Consider the following 16,565-nt stretch of genomic DNA (forward strand, 5'->3'; position numbering starts at 1 on the left):
CTAAAATCAGAAAGCTGCTCTGTACCTGGTACGGGTCTGTGCTGAGGTCAAAGTACTCCAGGAAGCCAGTCGCAAACTCACAGAACAGGAAGTTGTGGGACTCGTTGATGGTCCTCAGACACCAGTACGTGTTGTTGTTAGCACTGGTGCAGGCGCAGAATGAACCCACTGCAACACACACACCGACAGAAACACACACATTAACAATATTTTTCTTGCTGTGCTGGTTAAACCTGAAGAACGAGGACATTTTTAGAAAGTGTGGTTCTCTTTTAGAAATGTCTGCAACAACAACGATCGAAAGCTCAGACACGGGAGATCGTGATGTCAGAACGCTCAGGGTCGTGATAATCATCACAAAGTACAGCGGCGGCTCTTACACGTCCAGAACGGCGCCGTGTGCCAGTGCTGGTTGTCATGAGTGAAGCAGGTGAGTCCTGGCATTGAACACGTGTCGTTGTTTCTGATTCTCTTGATCATCTTCCTCATCTTCTTCCTCCTCTTCTGCTCCTTCAGAAGCCACGCCTTCTTGTCCCGAGCCCCGGCCTTCCTGCTCACACACACACACACACACAGATAAAGCTTGTAGGATGTAGCTGCCCGGGGCCATTTATGTAAACACGTTCCCACGGCGTGCTGGCTTACTCCCACAACGGTTGATGTATTCTCACCTGAACGGGTGCAGACTTCCTCCTCTGTACCTCAGTTTGTTCTTCAGTTTGGATTTGTACCTGAGAAACACAAACGTCACATCGCGTTTAATCACGTGCATGAATCTAAAACTGTGGCGTGCACGTTTCTGCTACTTACAGATATTTACTGCAGTCACACTCCTGGGGGCGGGCCTTCTTCAGGTGACCTCTGACCTCTCTCAGGTTCTTTATCTTCGTCTGCAGAGTCTCAATCTGAGAGAAAGTCGCAGGTATCATTCAGGCCCACTAATAACATTCTGCAGAAACTTAAACTTACAAAGTTTGTTTCACTTCTGCGGCGTGAAAACAAGCGTCACTGCTGTGAGTCTTTTTCACTCTCTAACTTGCTGTTTTGATTGGCTGGGTGAGCACGACTGCTTGCCTAGATGCTGCAGATCTTGTTAGCTGGATGAACCAATTAGTCCTATTTCATTCATTTGCATCTCCCAGGTTTACCTGACAGGTGTGCCGTGTTGTGCACACCTGACAGGAGCTGTGGCTGCAGTCCAGCAGACAGCAGCATCCTGGTCTGTAGCAGGAAGTTGTAAACTAATGAGGTGGAGAGAGAGAGGAACCCGGCACACTCAGTTATCTGTCACAGAATCATTCACCCGGAACAGCAGCAACAGTCTGCACAGACATGGGAACGCTAACCTGCTAATGTTATCCACAGTCTGCACATCCCAGCAGCTAGAATAGGATCAGATCAATGAGCAGTGTAATCACTGGTGTAATTACTGCGATCACTGACTTTTAAATGTGCCCTGTGTTTAACCGTTCCCATTAAATTGTGCTTAATTTGGACTGTTTTCTTACTTTTATACATGACGACTGATTTGATTTATTATTCTGCTGCTTTATAAACCGACTCCACGATGCTTGCCTCACACATGCACGACCCCGGGGTTTCGTTAGGTCGGGCGTACGGTGCAGAATCTGTGCCTGATCAAACATGCAGATGGATCGTGGGGAGGCGGAGCGGCTCAAGCACTTTATGAACATCCTCCCTCCAGCTTTCAGAAAAAGCTGAGTCAGGATCTTCGAAGCTCGAGGACGGTTCAGTTTAAAGGGACAAGAGCACTGACTGATTCAACATTTCAGCACTACTGTGTCTGCGTGTGACTGTGGGATGTTATTTCAGGTGGAAATATCAGTAAATAAACCAGAGCTTCAGGGGGTAATTCACAAAAAAGCTTTAAGCAGGAGACTGGGGTTTAGGTACCACCACGAGAAGGTCAAGTTTAGATTAAATTAAAGCCTTTAAAAAAGTTGTTTTAAAATCTGTTCATAGTCACTAAAGTTGTGAAGTCCTAAACAAAGTGTTTTGGTTGTTGGCAGCTTAGTTTGTTGATCTCACCGTGAAGCAGTGATAGTGACCTGTCAATCACAAGGTAGGGCGGGCCTAAAATGTGCCTTCTTTTATGTTTTTGACTCTAACAGGTTAGAAATGATAAGACTTAAAACAAAAGAAAGCAAAACCATCAGCAAAGTGTTTCCTGAGGTCAGAGATCAAATACAGAAGAGAAAGAATGCATCTTTAATGCACTTAAATGGGCTTCTTGTCCACCTCACATGCAGTTTGTGGTCACATCAGTGCAGAGACGCTAACTCGTGCTGCTGTGTGGCTTTTGCAGAAACGTGAGAAGGACGTTACCTCGTGGTCGATATGCAGCTTGTGGTCCTTCCAGGCCTGCAGGGACTGATACACTCCCGTGTCACACTTCACTGTTGCATTAGCCAGGATGGAGCATCTGCAGGGAAACAGATTTGATATCAGTCGTGTTTGGTTAAAGAGCATCGTATCATAACACGGCAGATTTTAAACCAGAACGAAAAAAAACAAGCATCACTGACCGGTGAGTGACTTTGACAGAGTTGGGTGTGACCACGGCGTTGGGATCTCCTCCCATCCCGCTAAACTCGTCCTCAGACTCGTCTCTCATTGGCTGATCCCAGCCTGCCAGGCTCTGGTTTCCGGGGTAATTGTTCGTCATGGAGAGAGAGCGGCTGTAACGGTTCCTGGAGTAATTCTTCAGGGCTTTGAACTCTGACAGACAAACACAATCAAGCTCATCACCTCAGCGAATATCCCCACTGAGAAGAAGAAGCAGTTTATCATCACACTGCTCTTGCCCTTCACAATAAAATCCACTTCCTGCAGTCTCTAAGTACACGTTTACATGCCTCTGTGTTACAGTAATGGCTAAACTAAAGCTCATCATTGACAGAGAACCTCAAATATCTGCATCTCTACCACCATAAGGGTGATGCAGTGCTGTCCTCAGACATTAGAGGTCAGCATCACACCACAAAGCTGCGGCCTGAGAACAACAGCTCTGAAACAGGAGAAACCAGGTTATCTCTCCTGGAAATCTAAAAACATCTTCGCTCACAGCCTCTTCACAAGAAAGAAAGGGAAATAGAAAAGTCATTAAAGGAAAGGTTGGAAGCTCCGGTGGCAAGCTGTTGGAAACTGACCTAAAAATAAATGAACTTCTTTATTCGTTACACGGACTTAAGAGTCGATCCTGTTCCTGCTTCAATTTAAGGAATTAAGAAGGGACATTTTACCATGTGTGCATGCTGTGTGCTAAAACAAACCCAGCCTCGTGCACAACAGTCACTGCTCCGAGTGGTACTGTGAACAACAGCTGCAGGACTTTCCCAGTTAAATTTATGCTCTAATGTGACATCTGAACAAGTCTGACAAATGGATTATTTAAACATGTGGGCCTCCAACCACAGAGTTCAAAGTAGCAATCCATCAGACACAGGATCAGCCAAACACACTGCTGAACTCGGAGATAATGATCCGAACCATGACAAGAGTGTGCACTCCTCTACGACCGCAATGAGCCGCCTCAAACGTGTCATCAAACGTGTCATCAAACGTGTCATCCTGGCGAGATGAGTTTGTCAATCAGAGGAGTGAAAGCTGACACGTCTGACGAGTTTATTCACCGTCTTTCTCTCTGAGCACACACAGCAATGCTCATATCATCTCATATGAACCGCGGCTCCTGTTTCATGACAAACTTATTACCACAAAGCAGCGACAGCTATGCTGAAAAAAACAAAAGTTTAAAATCAGAAGCAATCAGCAGCTGGAAAATTAAAAACTGCAAATAAGTGTCATGCAAAAACATTTTTGTACTATTTTCCAAAAGCTCTGACATTTCTTTGGTGAGAGGTTCGTCTGTTTATGAGTATGACCGGCACTAATGTGTCATATCTGCAGGAGTTTGTCAGACGTGTCGGTGTGCAGGTGCTCGTTTGAATTATTAATCATTGGGATTAAAACATCTGCGTACACCAGTCATCCACAACAATGAAACCACTGTAAAGTTAGTAACAACAATCATCTTGTCCTGGCACTCTTTTAAACGCATCATCCAAACGTATCCGATCATCCCTTCGCATCCTGCAGACGCCACAAGCAGCATGATGACACAAACCCCACCCCATTGCAAAAAAACTGATTGCAACAGCTTGAGAAGCACAAAATCTCCAAATCACAGCTCAGTCGAGGCCAAGCAGGACATCCGCACGCCGACAGGTCAGAATTGCTCTGGCGGCACACATCGGAAGCCAAAAACTGTCATTCAGAAACCAAGTCAATGCCTACAGACTAGGGCTGCCACAAACGATTATTTCGATAGTCGACTAGTCACCGATTATTTTTGCGATTAGTCGACTAATCAGATCATCATCCATTGGATGTAAAACCTAGAGCTTATTGCAGCAGCAGCATCTGCTCTTATATAACTATCATTAGCTTACAGCTTGAAGTGTTTAAGGTATGTGCTAACTAAAAATAAAGACAAGATGATAGTTTATTAAATTTTAATGAAATTTGCAGATTGTTTCAGTGAAGTTTAATAAACTCCTTGCTATCTAAAATATAACAGGACACCGGAGTATATTCTCAAGCATCTCACACTTCTGATAATCAGCTGTCTGCTTGACATTTATTCTGCTGTGTAAAAACTATAACTTTAATCTCAGCCAAACCGATTTACTCAGGAACAAATAAAATGCTAAAAAAAGCCAAACAATAACATTTTAAGTTATCTAAGTGACTTATATATCATGTTTAACCTGAGTAGCGAAAGATGGCGGTGGGTTTGAAAACGATTTGCCGGGAGTCCGGTGTTCTCACGGCTCTAGTTAGCCTAGCCCCCGGCTAGCTATCGAGCTAGTGGGTAACAGACGTCTCCGAAAACGTCGGAGCGCTTTTGAAAATATGTGGTGTCTTGATAAACTGAGCAGATATTTGAGGTTTACACAGCTACATTCTCGCCTGAAAATATGTTAAACGTTTATTTTGTGACCCAGAAAGAATAATAAGAGTAATATTAAAACTAACTAGCTGCCGCCATTGTTGGAAACTGAGCTGGGCCGCGCTATGAATTCTGGGACACAGCTTCTTCTTCTTCGGGGTTTAACGGCAGCCGGCATCCTTGTACATGCAGTGCTGCCACCTTCTGTTTTAGTCCGTTATTACACTCTTAAATCCTACTACTTATTCCTGCGTCTTTTGTGATCTTACAAAGCTTCAAACAAAGCGTCGACTATTAAATTAGTCGTCGACGATTTTGATAGTCGACGTAATCGTGACTAGTCGACTAATCGTGGCAGCCCTACTACAGACTCCCATTTAAAATGAGCAAATTTACAGCATTAAAAAAACTTGTTTACAGACGGGAACAAAAAGGTTTGGACCACCATGGACAGTTTGTGGTCCAAACTGAGGACAGGTTGTTTTTTTTATAAACTATCCACTTGGATACAACTCGGGTTTAAAATTCAAACTATTCAAAGAAGTTTATGCTTCAGTTTTGTGATTTTTGATTATTTTAGCTAAAAACCTCATTCTAGCGTCGTGATCTGATCCAAAAAACAATATGGCAGCAGCCAAAACGTGAACATGATTATGGATGAAACTTAATAAAGGAATCAGAGAATTCCAGAAAAGCCGCTAAACTGCTCACACGTGGCGCTAATAATCACTGCTGCCCCCTGGTGGACTGAAGTGTTAACACTCACTCTTTTTGGAGAAGAAAGGCTTCTTGTTGAACGGCTTCATCATGGAGGGTCGAAGGTTCAGAGGTCGCAGGTCACGGAAATCGCAGTCGCAGGCACCAGAATTTGGAAGGTACAGTTGAGACTTGATGCTGATTGGACGCTGACGGCCAATCACACCCCTCTGGAAGCTCGTGGCCCCTCCTTCATTCTTACATTTGAAGAGCCGTAGCTTCCCCGTGGCGTCCTCCACACACTGCCACTTCTGCACACACAAAATCGAGCGCAAGGAAATTTTTTTAACAGTTCAGAGGAGCCGGTTTAGTTTCCCCAACATCAAATGTTAGCATACAAAAGCTCCATAAATAAAATATAAATAAATACTTTAACGCGAATATTGAAAGCTGGAAGTTAAAAGGGAAATGGCATCCTGATGATCATATAAGGATTATCTTCAGGCAGGATGTGATGTCACATTTACAACAACTTACAAAAGATGCAACAATAAAGTTCACGAATCACAAAATTAAACAGAAAAATATTTGTTTACCTCAGAATTAATTTACAACAACGCGCACGCTTAACAAAAGGTCTTGTTTGGTCCACTGGGTTCGGTGTAGCGCCGTAATCACACTGAGCGAGGGAGGCAACTGACTGCTGCTGGTCTTGGATGTCAGGCTTTGATTTGTTCAGGTCGATGAAATTTTGGATTGGGGCTAAAGATCCTCACACACATCGGGCCACGAACAGCCGATGTGAAACAGCAAAATCTCCAGACGCTTACGTGCAGCAGCTCAGAGCTCCTCAGTCTGTAGGGAGAACGAAGTCTCCAAGCAGAGGCTCATTTCAGCTCTTTGACTCACAGCCTGAATATCAAACCAGCAGATAAATCAGACGCTTTGCCCGACAGCAGAGTTCTTTGTTGAGTCTGGCATAACGCACCTTATACTCATTACTGCACAAGGCCTCGTACGCCATCCTGTCCATGTGACTGAAAAAGACCCTGAAATGCTTCTGTGGTTGGGCCGTTAACTCCCAGCAACAATCAGTGATGATTGGCTGATTATCCTAATCTTATATTAAATAAGGTGACATGCACGTGATTTAAACCGCTGATTACGGCGATACTCCAGGGGCAGCAACCAGGGACACCCGAGCTTCAACACGCCAGACCTGCACTGAGTGGCGTTCGTAGGTTTGAAACATGAGTGGGTTCCTTTTACACATCAGGTAAACGCTGATTACACAATGTTTCTAGGACAAATCACACTGGCTTCTTGACTGCTCTCTGCCACCGGCTACAAAATCCTCGAAAGCTGTTGTGGAACCAAAAAGAACAAAAGAACAAAGCTTCCATTTTCTCCGATCGCTCCTGCAGGATCCTGATAGAAGCTATGAAAAGAGTCACTTTACTAAAGGAGGTAAAGACGAGGCAGAGAGCCTCTGAAAACGAGAACCTTGGACAGGTGTTTGCACGATGAGAGAAGAGAGCTTCGTGACTCGTGAGGGTTCGAAACGTTCACGTGGATTTGCTTTGATCAGCACGTAACAAACCTGCCGAGCTTTGAGTGAAGGAGGTAGGAAAGGCGAGCCTCGTAAACATGTACGATACATTCAGTCTTCTTTTGCTTTCAGCATCGGCTGCATCGTGACTGTAGTTGTTCATTAGAAGATTAGCGTGACCCGGATGAATTGCGACTGTTGCCCTGAGTCACTCACGCTTATTAAAGAGCGACAAATGCCTGAATTATTAAGTACACACACATGTATGCAGTTTTCTTGGGGCTGTTTATCACAGCAACCCAGCAGCCGGCAGACTCTGTTGCTAAGAGACTAATCAACTTGCTAAAGGGATTTTTCGACAAGTGTAATTAACCTCCAACAAGCGTGAACACAAACACACAGTGACACAGCTCTGAATGTCTGGCAGAAAAGTTTCTGTTGTGCTGTCGCATCTCGATTCTCTCCACGTCTCTTTGATGCTGCGGCATTCGGCGAGTCCATTGTGTTCTGGTCGTTCCAGTCGTTACTGCAGTTATTGTGTGTGTCGGGTTTACAGAGATGACATCTGGTTTTTCATCTCTGCGACACAAGTCTACCCGGCTTCTTTCAAGTCTCTGTTTATTGGAGCGGTAGCCATCCCAGCTTTCCCGTCTTTATTCCAAAAACAGCTTGTTACTGAGGACTGCACAGACCAAAGAAAAACTGCAAGAGTGCAAACTTTATAGTCTGCATGTTCTGTCAAAGCGAAGCAGGAATAATGAGCAATGAGACTGTGATTGAAGCCACAGGATCAGGAGTGACGACAGGATCGTAGAAGTAAAACGATGAGACTGGCAGTGGAGGAGCAGTTAGGAGTACAGAGAAATTAAACATATGGGGTTCGGATTTCTGGAAGTTATGGAGTTGAGAGTAAATAGCATCTGGATGAAGTGATTAGACGAGGATTAAACAGGGATGAAGAGTAAATCAGTTCAGTTGTGAACAAAATGACGGGATCAGGAAGAAATGACTGGATCGAGAAACGTAGCGTCCCGAGTGAGCAACGAAATGATGAAGTCACGACTCAAATAATGAGATGAAGACTAAAGTAAAGTGGTGAGGTGTGCTGTAAACAACAACAGGATCAGGAGAGACCCAGCAGAACATTATTCTGGAGTAAAATAGGAGTGTGCAGAACAAAGCAACGAGATGTTGAATAAAGCAATCCAGCAAAGAGAACATTCACTGGATTATGACTGAGGAATGGAGTGATGTGATAATGTGATGTGAATGAAATAATAATAAAAACGAGTAGAATCAGGAATAAAGTCTCAGATTCAGAAGTTAGAAATGGGATATGAGGATATTGGGAAAATAATAAGGTTTGAAAGAATGATTTAATGGGATTGGGAGCGGAACGGAGCACAGAATAGGATTCTGGAGTCAGGAAAAGGATAAGAGTCATTTAAAAGAGTGATAATGGGAAGTTTAGGAAGTTTAGAGAAAAAACAAGGAGAGGGAACGCTCCAAACCTGGCTCTGATCTAAAGTGTGTGTGGAGCAAAGGGTTGGAATAAAGTACTGCAATCAGAATTAATGGGATCAAAAGTACAGAAATGATATGAGGAGTCAAGTGAGTTCAATGGAGCCAAATTTATAGGAAAACTGATCATTTTATGAGTGAATTTGATTAATTTGGTGAACGGAGTGAAATAAGGTTTCTGGAGAGAAGTGAAAATTAGGAACGTATTCTGGAGTAAAGTTAAGACTGGAGGTAAGGTAATGCAATCACGTAATGAGATCAGGAGTCATTGGATGCAAACTCAGAGAAACTCATGACTGAGTAGAATCAGGAAAAATAAGGTATTCCAGAGTAAAAGAGAGGAACAAGATTATACATTGAGGAATAAGCAGCTCGATCAAAAGTAGAATAATAACATCAGGAGTGAAGTCATTGGATTCAGGAGATTATAAAAAAATCTGACTATTGTTGTGCAAGGATGGAGAAGGAACGTGATGCCTTTGGGAGGAGTAGGATCAGGAGTCGAGGAGTAAATGAATCAGGAGTAAAGTCTTACTGTACCTGTCCCGTCTGCTGGCAGGGCGTCTGGTACTCGGCTCTCTGACAGAGGTCTTTCACTCGTTGGCGTTTGGGCAGGAAGTTCTCCTCCTGCGAAACCTCCTTACCTTCGACGACCTGGTGGAGCAGCTTCCTGTAAAAACGTCAAACACAAGCAGGGAGGAAATCTGCATGTTTAATGAATTCATGAGTCAAAGTTAATAAAAGTTTATTTTGGCATTTTTTTTTATTTATGCATTTCTTCTGCCTGAATCAAGAAATCTGCTTTTTTCTGTGTAAATGCTTCGGTGGCCTCGAGCGTGGGGTCGATGCCACGGAGACGAAGCCAGCGAGCGACTCACTCGAGAGTTCTTTACAAACTTTTAAAAGCTGAGAGTTAACCTTTAGCCCTCCGTTAGAAGATCATTGAATGATGTGTTTAAGCTGTGATTAATATCTGTCTCAGAGTTATTATGTAAACACTTTTTACTAATTAACCAAACATCATCGGGCAGATCTGGACGACACCGGCTGCACGTCCATGACTCAGGGACAGTAGTTCTAGCTGCTGTGTTACACTCTGCACTGAACGTAGATTGTTATGTGTTATATTTGCCCAAGCAGCAGCAGCAGCAGTGATGTGTCGTCTTTACCCTCTCTCCACCAGGAACGAGTCTCTCCACACCTTCGGCTTCTTGTTCACTTGAAACCTGAAGAAGAGGATGAAAACAGCGAGAATCAGAATTCCTGCACTTCTGCTATTTTTAACCCACAACCAACACTGTCACACCTCCGCCTGTCTTCACCTCACCTCACCTTCTTCTTTTTTCACGTCGACTCCATTAAGCACGACTGCCTTTACTGAAGCGGCGTCTGAACGAGCTGCTAAACGCGCATCGCTGCTTCATTTTACACCCCTAAACTTCGGGCTGGAGCTCCTCTCACGGCCACGTCAGGAGCAGCGAGTTCATTTCGGTTCAAATCATCGAACATTACACACATTTATCCCCTCATTAAGCGCGCGACTCCATCTGGTTTCTATTCTGGGATGTTTGTAACGTTAACTTTCAGGAACAACATTTTGATTTTCCTCCTACACTTAAAAGAACAACCGCAGTGGAAACGACTGCAGGACTTTTTCCAGTCGTCTTCGTCTCGACTGATTCACAGAATAAACAGCACAGAAAGACACAAACATAATAATGAGGCTGCGACGAGGATTTACACACAAAGGCGGCGGAAAATGTTGCTGCTCGATGTAAAAGCTTGTCTCCAAAGTTTGAAACACACTGAAGAAGGACTCATTTAAGTTTCCAATATGACAGCAAACAACAAAATATTTGGATTTTTTTAGTTTTACCTTTAACATCCAAACCAGTTGCCAGCGCAGCGCTTAGGTTTAGGGTTGGGTTGAACTTTAGCCACAAGCTGGGAGTAGTGATGGTAAATTTGATTCTTTTTACTGAATCGAGTTTTAATGAGTCACTCACCAAAGTGAATCGGATTTTTGAGTCATTTGATTCACTGTCAGTCGACCAGAGAGTGCAAAAAATGTACATTTTCACTCAAACTTAATTTGTTTCTCTTTTCATGTAAATCCGACTGCTAAGATGAATGATTCTAAAAGAAAACAACTATTTTATAGAGCAAAAAAGAGCAAAAACATTTCTAAAATTAAGCAATTTCCTATCAAAATTGCTTAATAAACATTTATTTTATTTTATTTTATTTTATTTCATTTTTATTTTATTAGTATTTTCCTTAAATGTGTTAAATATATATTTTCTCATCTAAATGTCCACTGAGCTGTGAGCCAGGGGGCGGTAATGCGCCTTAACATTGGTTGCCAACCAAGAAGAAGAAGAAGAAGCTGTGAGCCAGGAGGGAGGGGGTGAGTAGCTCAAATGCGCTGTTAGCATGTTAGCAGAGCGATGCTACTGTGAACCGAGGAGCTATTTTCTTGATGTGAGCTTCTACTCAGGGTTTTTTCTTCCAGTTCAGAGCAGAAATTTTTTGTTACGATACTGGCTGTTGTGTTTTTCTCCACAATTTTAATTATAATCTAGATATATTGCTGCTAACAGCAACAGGGACGAGTCAGTGAGTCAGTTGGGCTTGTGAATCATGATTCATGAGTCAGTAAAGTGATTCTCGAGTATTGAACGATTCGTTCATGATTCGCGCATCACTAGCTGGGAGATGCTAAACACACCTTGGCCAAACGGAGCTCATAAGATTTTTGTTTCTTACGTGAAAACATGTAGAAAGTCTGTAAAAAGTCAGAGAATTAAATCTAAGTGTAACTATTAAGAAGCTGCTGGCGACCTGAAGGACGGCACCTTTATCCACCGACTCTCTGCTGTTCACAACGGTTTAAAGAGATGGAAGCAACAAGAGGGAGCAGAGCTGTCGAGTCGTCTCACGTCTGAGGCCACAGCGAGTTCACAGACAAAATCCCTCCGGCCTGTTGTGTGTCTGCTCCGGGCAGAGTTGGGCACGTTCAGAAGCAGTCCGGTCCAGGCATTGTTGTCAAATGCCCAACATCCTTATTTTAAACAATTTTTATCATTTAGTTTCGTTTTATACGTGAAAAACAGCATAACACTGATCCTGGTGTTAGCTCAGGCAGACCATGAAGGCCAACTCAGCTGTGGCAAATCAGCTGACCTCGGGGTCAGCCCCCATCAGCTGATGGCGCTGCTAATACCCTTTAAAGCATCTAATTGGCTGTCTTATACAGGGCACGCTATTTAAGCGGCTTGTGGAGGCGGGTTGTGGTTTCTGGGCTCAGTCGCAGGAAGCAGAGGTAGAGCAGTGTGTCTGATGAGGAGGGTGGGACGCCTGCTGGGGACGTCTAATTAACCCCTCCCCCGACAGCATGGAGATTGTAGCAGATGAGAGACAGGAGATGCTCAGCGGTGAGTCTGAGAGCCGGTGCAGCACAGCAGGACACAGAGAGTCAGAGACTGTGTGAAAAGTAATGTTTGAATAAAACTGTGAAAGGGAGATTTCCTGCCCAACGTTACTGCAGCCGGTACACTGCTTTAACCTGCCCACAGTTACTACACATCTGCAAGCCGCTTTGCAACCATACCCACACCTCCTTTTTCATGCTGCATCTGTGACTGTACAGCCGCTGAAGTCTGCTCACATGTGCTGGATGTCTTTCTGTTGCTCGTCCTGCCTGCAGATTTCAGCAGTAAAGGATCCAGAACAGACCCATTTCACCAAATGCACCCTCATTATCAGGGGCTGTCTTCTTGTTGGCTCTCCAGTGCAGCTGTCGATACGATCATTGCCATTATAGCAGACCGTGACAGACTGGTGTTCCACTTCTGCGCATCTACGAGTCTGAACTGGCTAAGCAGAAGGAAATGGATTGATGGAAAACATCAAACGCCTTTTCACTACACTGCTATTGTTTGAAATATGTTTAACAAGCAAACACGTTACCACAGTCAGAGGAAGTCCAGGTCGCATCAACAATAAACTGGCACAAATAAAAATATGATTATTTTTGGTCAACAGGAGCTGCAGCGTGGAAGACTAAACTATCTGTAAATGCAGTATCTGTTCCCATGTTTGTAGCACAACAGGACCCTCTTTCTTTATTTGTTGGCTCTAAACTGCTATCAGTCACTGTTTTGTCCTGTGCTCCTCCTGAAAAACACCTAGAATCTATAATCATGTGCTTGCTCTTAGCTGCTGCAAGACGAGTCTGGTTTAATTCTCCTAACTGCAAAGAGCAGACTGTTCTGGGAGAATCTGCACAGAATCAGTCCATTATTCTGAATAAACTCTCTGTAATCAGTCTTTCAGCTTCTGTTGGTGTTTCCTCTGTACCTCACAGACAAGAAAAAGGGAACAGCTGCTGTAAAGTTCGACTCTATTCAAATGTTCAGACAGATATCCTCAGAGGCTTCGGTGTGCTGCAGAACTGAGAGTACAGCTAAAAACTTTAAAGTCTTTAAACGTTTCAGGTTTAAAGACACATATCTGGTTTGATTTGAATTCAAAAACACAAAGATACGGCTGCATCACAACATGTTTAACCAGAAAAAAGACAAACAGCATTTCTGCTTGTACGGACAACGTTTTAGAAGACTTTAATTTCTGAACTATTGTCCTCATTCAGCTGCAACATCCCCCCAAAGTCTCTGACCTGACCTCAAAAACCTTTACTACTCGAACCCTCGTGAACCTGTGCAGTCTACTGAAACTCAGGTTCATCCGTCCATCCATCCCTCCCTCCCTCCCTCTCTCCATCCATCCATCCCTCCCTCCCTCCCTCCGTCCGTCCATCCCTCTCTCCCTCTCTCCATCCATCCCTCCCTCCCTCTCTCCCTCCCTCCGTCCATCCCTCCCTCCGTCCATCCATCCCCCCTCCGTCCATCCCTCCCTCCATCCATCCATCCCTCCCTCCGTCCATCCATCCCTCCCTCCATCCATCCCTCCCTCCCTCCGTCCATCCCTCCCTCCCTCCATCCATCCATCCATCCCTCTCTCCCTCCCTCCATCCATCCATCCCTCCCTCCCTCTCTCCCTCCCTCCGTCCATCCATCCCTCCGTCCATCCCTTTCTCCCTCCATCCATCCATCCCTCCCTCCGTCCATCCATCCCCCCTCCGTCCATCCCTCCCTCCATCCATCCATCCCTCCCTCCGTCCATCCATCCCTCCCTCCATCCATCCCTCCCTCCCTCCATCCATCCCTCCCTCCCTCCATCCATCCATCCCTCCCTCCATCCATCCCTCCCTCCCTCCGTCCATCCATCCCTCCCTCCATCCATCCCTCCCTCCCTCCCTCCATCCATCCCTCCCTCCATCCATCCATCCCTCCCTCCATCCATCCATCCATCCCTCCCTCCGTCCATCCATCCCTCCCTCCATCCATCCCTCCCTCCCTCCGTCCATCCCTCCCTCCGTCCATCCATCCATCCCTCCCTCCCTCTCTCTCTCCATCCATCCATCCCTCCCTCCCTCCCTCCCTCCTCCATCCATCCATCCATCCATCCATCCCTCCCTCCGTCCATCCATCCATCCCTCCCTCCCTCTCTCCATCCATCCATCCCTCCCTCCCTCCCTCCCTCCGGGCTTCATTTAGCTCTAGGTCTGCAGAGACTTAATTACATTTTAGCTGCTCAGCTGATATCCGTCCACTAATTAAGCCAGACTAAATCATTCATCATTAGAGGTGATTGAGACTCTCACGCTGGTGTAGTTTATCTACTTTCTAGCAAGTGCACCTCAAGACCCATCCACAGTAGGAAAGGAAAACTCAGCTTTAGAAGGAAGAAGCCACTCACAGAATAAGTCCAGTCACCTCTAACTTACCTAATGAAGTCATTTACAATTGACTTGAGCACCAAATGGATTGTTTCCATTGACCTGACAGCACGTACAACTTATTGTGAGCAACACAGAGTGAAGCGGTTCTCAGTGAAGACAAACAGATATAGTTTCATTAATTAAAAACAGCTCCGATGTTTCCTACACAGATGGTCACGGTCCGTTTACCAATCAAATCTGACACATTCCTGTAGTTGGGGACTATTTTTACTGATGGATGAATCCACATTTGGTGTCATGAGTCCTCACAGGAGGGTGTATGGAGATGAAATAATCCCCAGTTTAGGTTATCGGCACTAAACCGCGACCCTGTGTGCAAAATCCTTTCGTCTCAGCTCGGCGGGTTTGACAGCCCCCCGAAACGCTTTCCTGTTTGTTCCGACCTCCTGACCTTTATGTTTGCCTTTGTTGACGCTCTGATCATTATAAATATTAATAGAATATTTCTCTCGCTCCAGGCGAACCAGATGGCTCTTTGTGCTGCCGAATAGCGGCGCAACCAGGAGTTTAAATGAGGTCGTTACAGTTGAGAGACGCCCTGCTGCTCCAACGACTCTCTGCAGGAAGATGATTTACATACTGGTGATGCGTCTCTGTTCTCTGACCTCTGTTTTCAACAAGCAGCTGATTACCTCACTGTGAACTCTGAGAAATGTACTTCAATCTGTGTTTAATGGTTTGTGTGTTTAGGATGATTAATGGCATGAAAAAACTACTGTTTATTTATCTAGAAGCTCTTTGAGCGCTCAGATGGTTAAAGAGCATCTTAGCTGGAAGATGGTGACGCAACAGCTCCTTCAGATGGTTACAAAACAAGGAAGTGAAATGCTTTAACAATCTGGCATTTAGGTGTGTGTGTGTGTGCGTACCTGTTGGCAGGTTTGTCTGTGTCCAGCAGACTCATTATCGACTTTCCGTCCATATCTGGAGGCGTGTCGACGCCAGCGATGTCCAGGATGGTCGGAGCCAGATCGATGTTTAGGACCATGTGAGGGTTACTGACACAAACATGCAAACAGAGTATGAGCGCTTATTTTATTATATGTGTGTGTCTGTTTTAGCTTCATGCTGTCATAACGAAATCCGAAAAAGAAACTGTTAACAAGACTTTAATAAATGTCTCGTTTTTACCAAAACAGGGCTTCAATTTTCATGTAACATTCATTAAATGTGACATGTGGCACAGATGCATCATGCATGGTTTTATTACAGCTGTGCACACACACACACACCCACACACGCACACACTTTCGTTTTGCTATCTTAGTGAGGACATCTCATTGACATAATGCTAGCTGCTTAAGCTAACCATCTAAAATCAGTGCCTAACCTTCAGCTTAAATGTAACTCTGACACTAAAACCACATTTTCAGCCTCAAAATGCTCAAACTCGTGTCCCCACAAGCATGCCAATTTTTCTGTCCTCACAAAGATATCTAAACATGTACACACACACACACACACACACACAAAGTCAGATCTTCTTAAATTACTACAAAGGGCTCATTTATTTGACGAGCCCTCCTCCTATGCCACGCCTCTTTTACAAACTGTAGCAACACTTCCTGAAAGTCACAGGAGATAAGGGGCGAAAATTTGTTTTTTGTTATACCTCAAAACCTTTTACGTGAAATCTTCCACCATGAAAACGGTGTTTGCTGCTGAAGCAGAACAGCAGACGATTAAAAAAATACACATAATGGAAAATGTTAAAAAAGGACAAATTACTCATCTCATCTTGCTTTGTGCTGATATTTTAAAAGCAAACTGCTGAAGGCAAAACAGACCCGAGAGCTTTTAAAGCACAGACTTGTGTTGGGTTTGGAGAGCAGGGGGGAAAGTTCACGGGGACATTTATTGTGAAGTATTGCAAACAAAGTGTTTTTTATCTCAATAACGTCTGCTCCGAAGAAGGGAAAGAAACTCTCGCCCTGAACCCGTGATCATCTCGTGGAACCGCTCTG

At 44.5% G+C, this 16,565-nt stretch overlaps 1 protein-coding gene across 11 annotated transcripts in view; it reads right to left on the minus strand.

Annotated features, from left to right (window-relative positions):
* LOC102798096 (extracellular sulfatase Sulf-2-like) overlaps window positions 1-16,565 on the minus strand; it is a 119,754-nt gene that overhangs the window by 9,926 nt on the left and 93,263 nt on the right. For all 11 annotated transcript variants that reach the window (XM_087834397.1, XM_087834399.1, XM_087834398.1 and 8 more), the window contains 10 exons: window positions 15,471-15,599; window positions 9,908-9,964; window positions 9,279-9,408; window positions 5,739-5,979; window positions 2,547-2,739; window positions 2,347-2,443; window positions 811-905; window positions 672-731; window positions 381-550; window positions 26-168 (listed from right to left, as the gene is read on the minus strand). In XM_087834397.1, the coding sequence (XP_087690523.1) occupies window positions 26-168; window positions 381-550; window positions 672-731; window positions 811-905; window positions 2,347-2,443; window positions 2,547-2,739; window positions 5,739-5,979; window positions 9,279-9,408; window positions 9,908-9,964; window positions 15,471-15,599 (1,315 nt within the window). The remainder of the gene's footprint in view (window positions 1-25; window positions 169-380; window positions 551-671; window positions 732-810; window positions 906-2,346; window positions 2,444-2,546; window positions 2,740-5,738; window positions 5,980-9,278; window positions 9,409-9,907; window positions 9,965-15,470; window positions 15,600-16,565) is intronic.

This window comes from Neolamprologus brichardi, chromosome 20 (assembly GCF_056152115.1).
Source record: "Neolamprologus brichardi isolate AB-2024 chromosome 20, ASM5615211v1, whole genome shotgun sequence".
NCBI classification, from domain to species: domain Eukaryota; kingdom Metazoa; phylum Chordata; class Actinopteri; order Cichliformes; family Cichlidae; genus Neolamprologus; species Neolamprologus brichardi.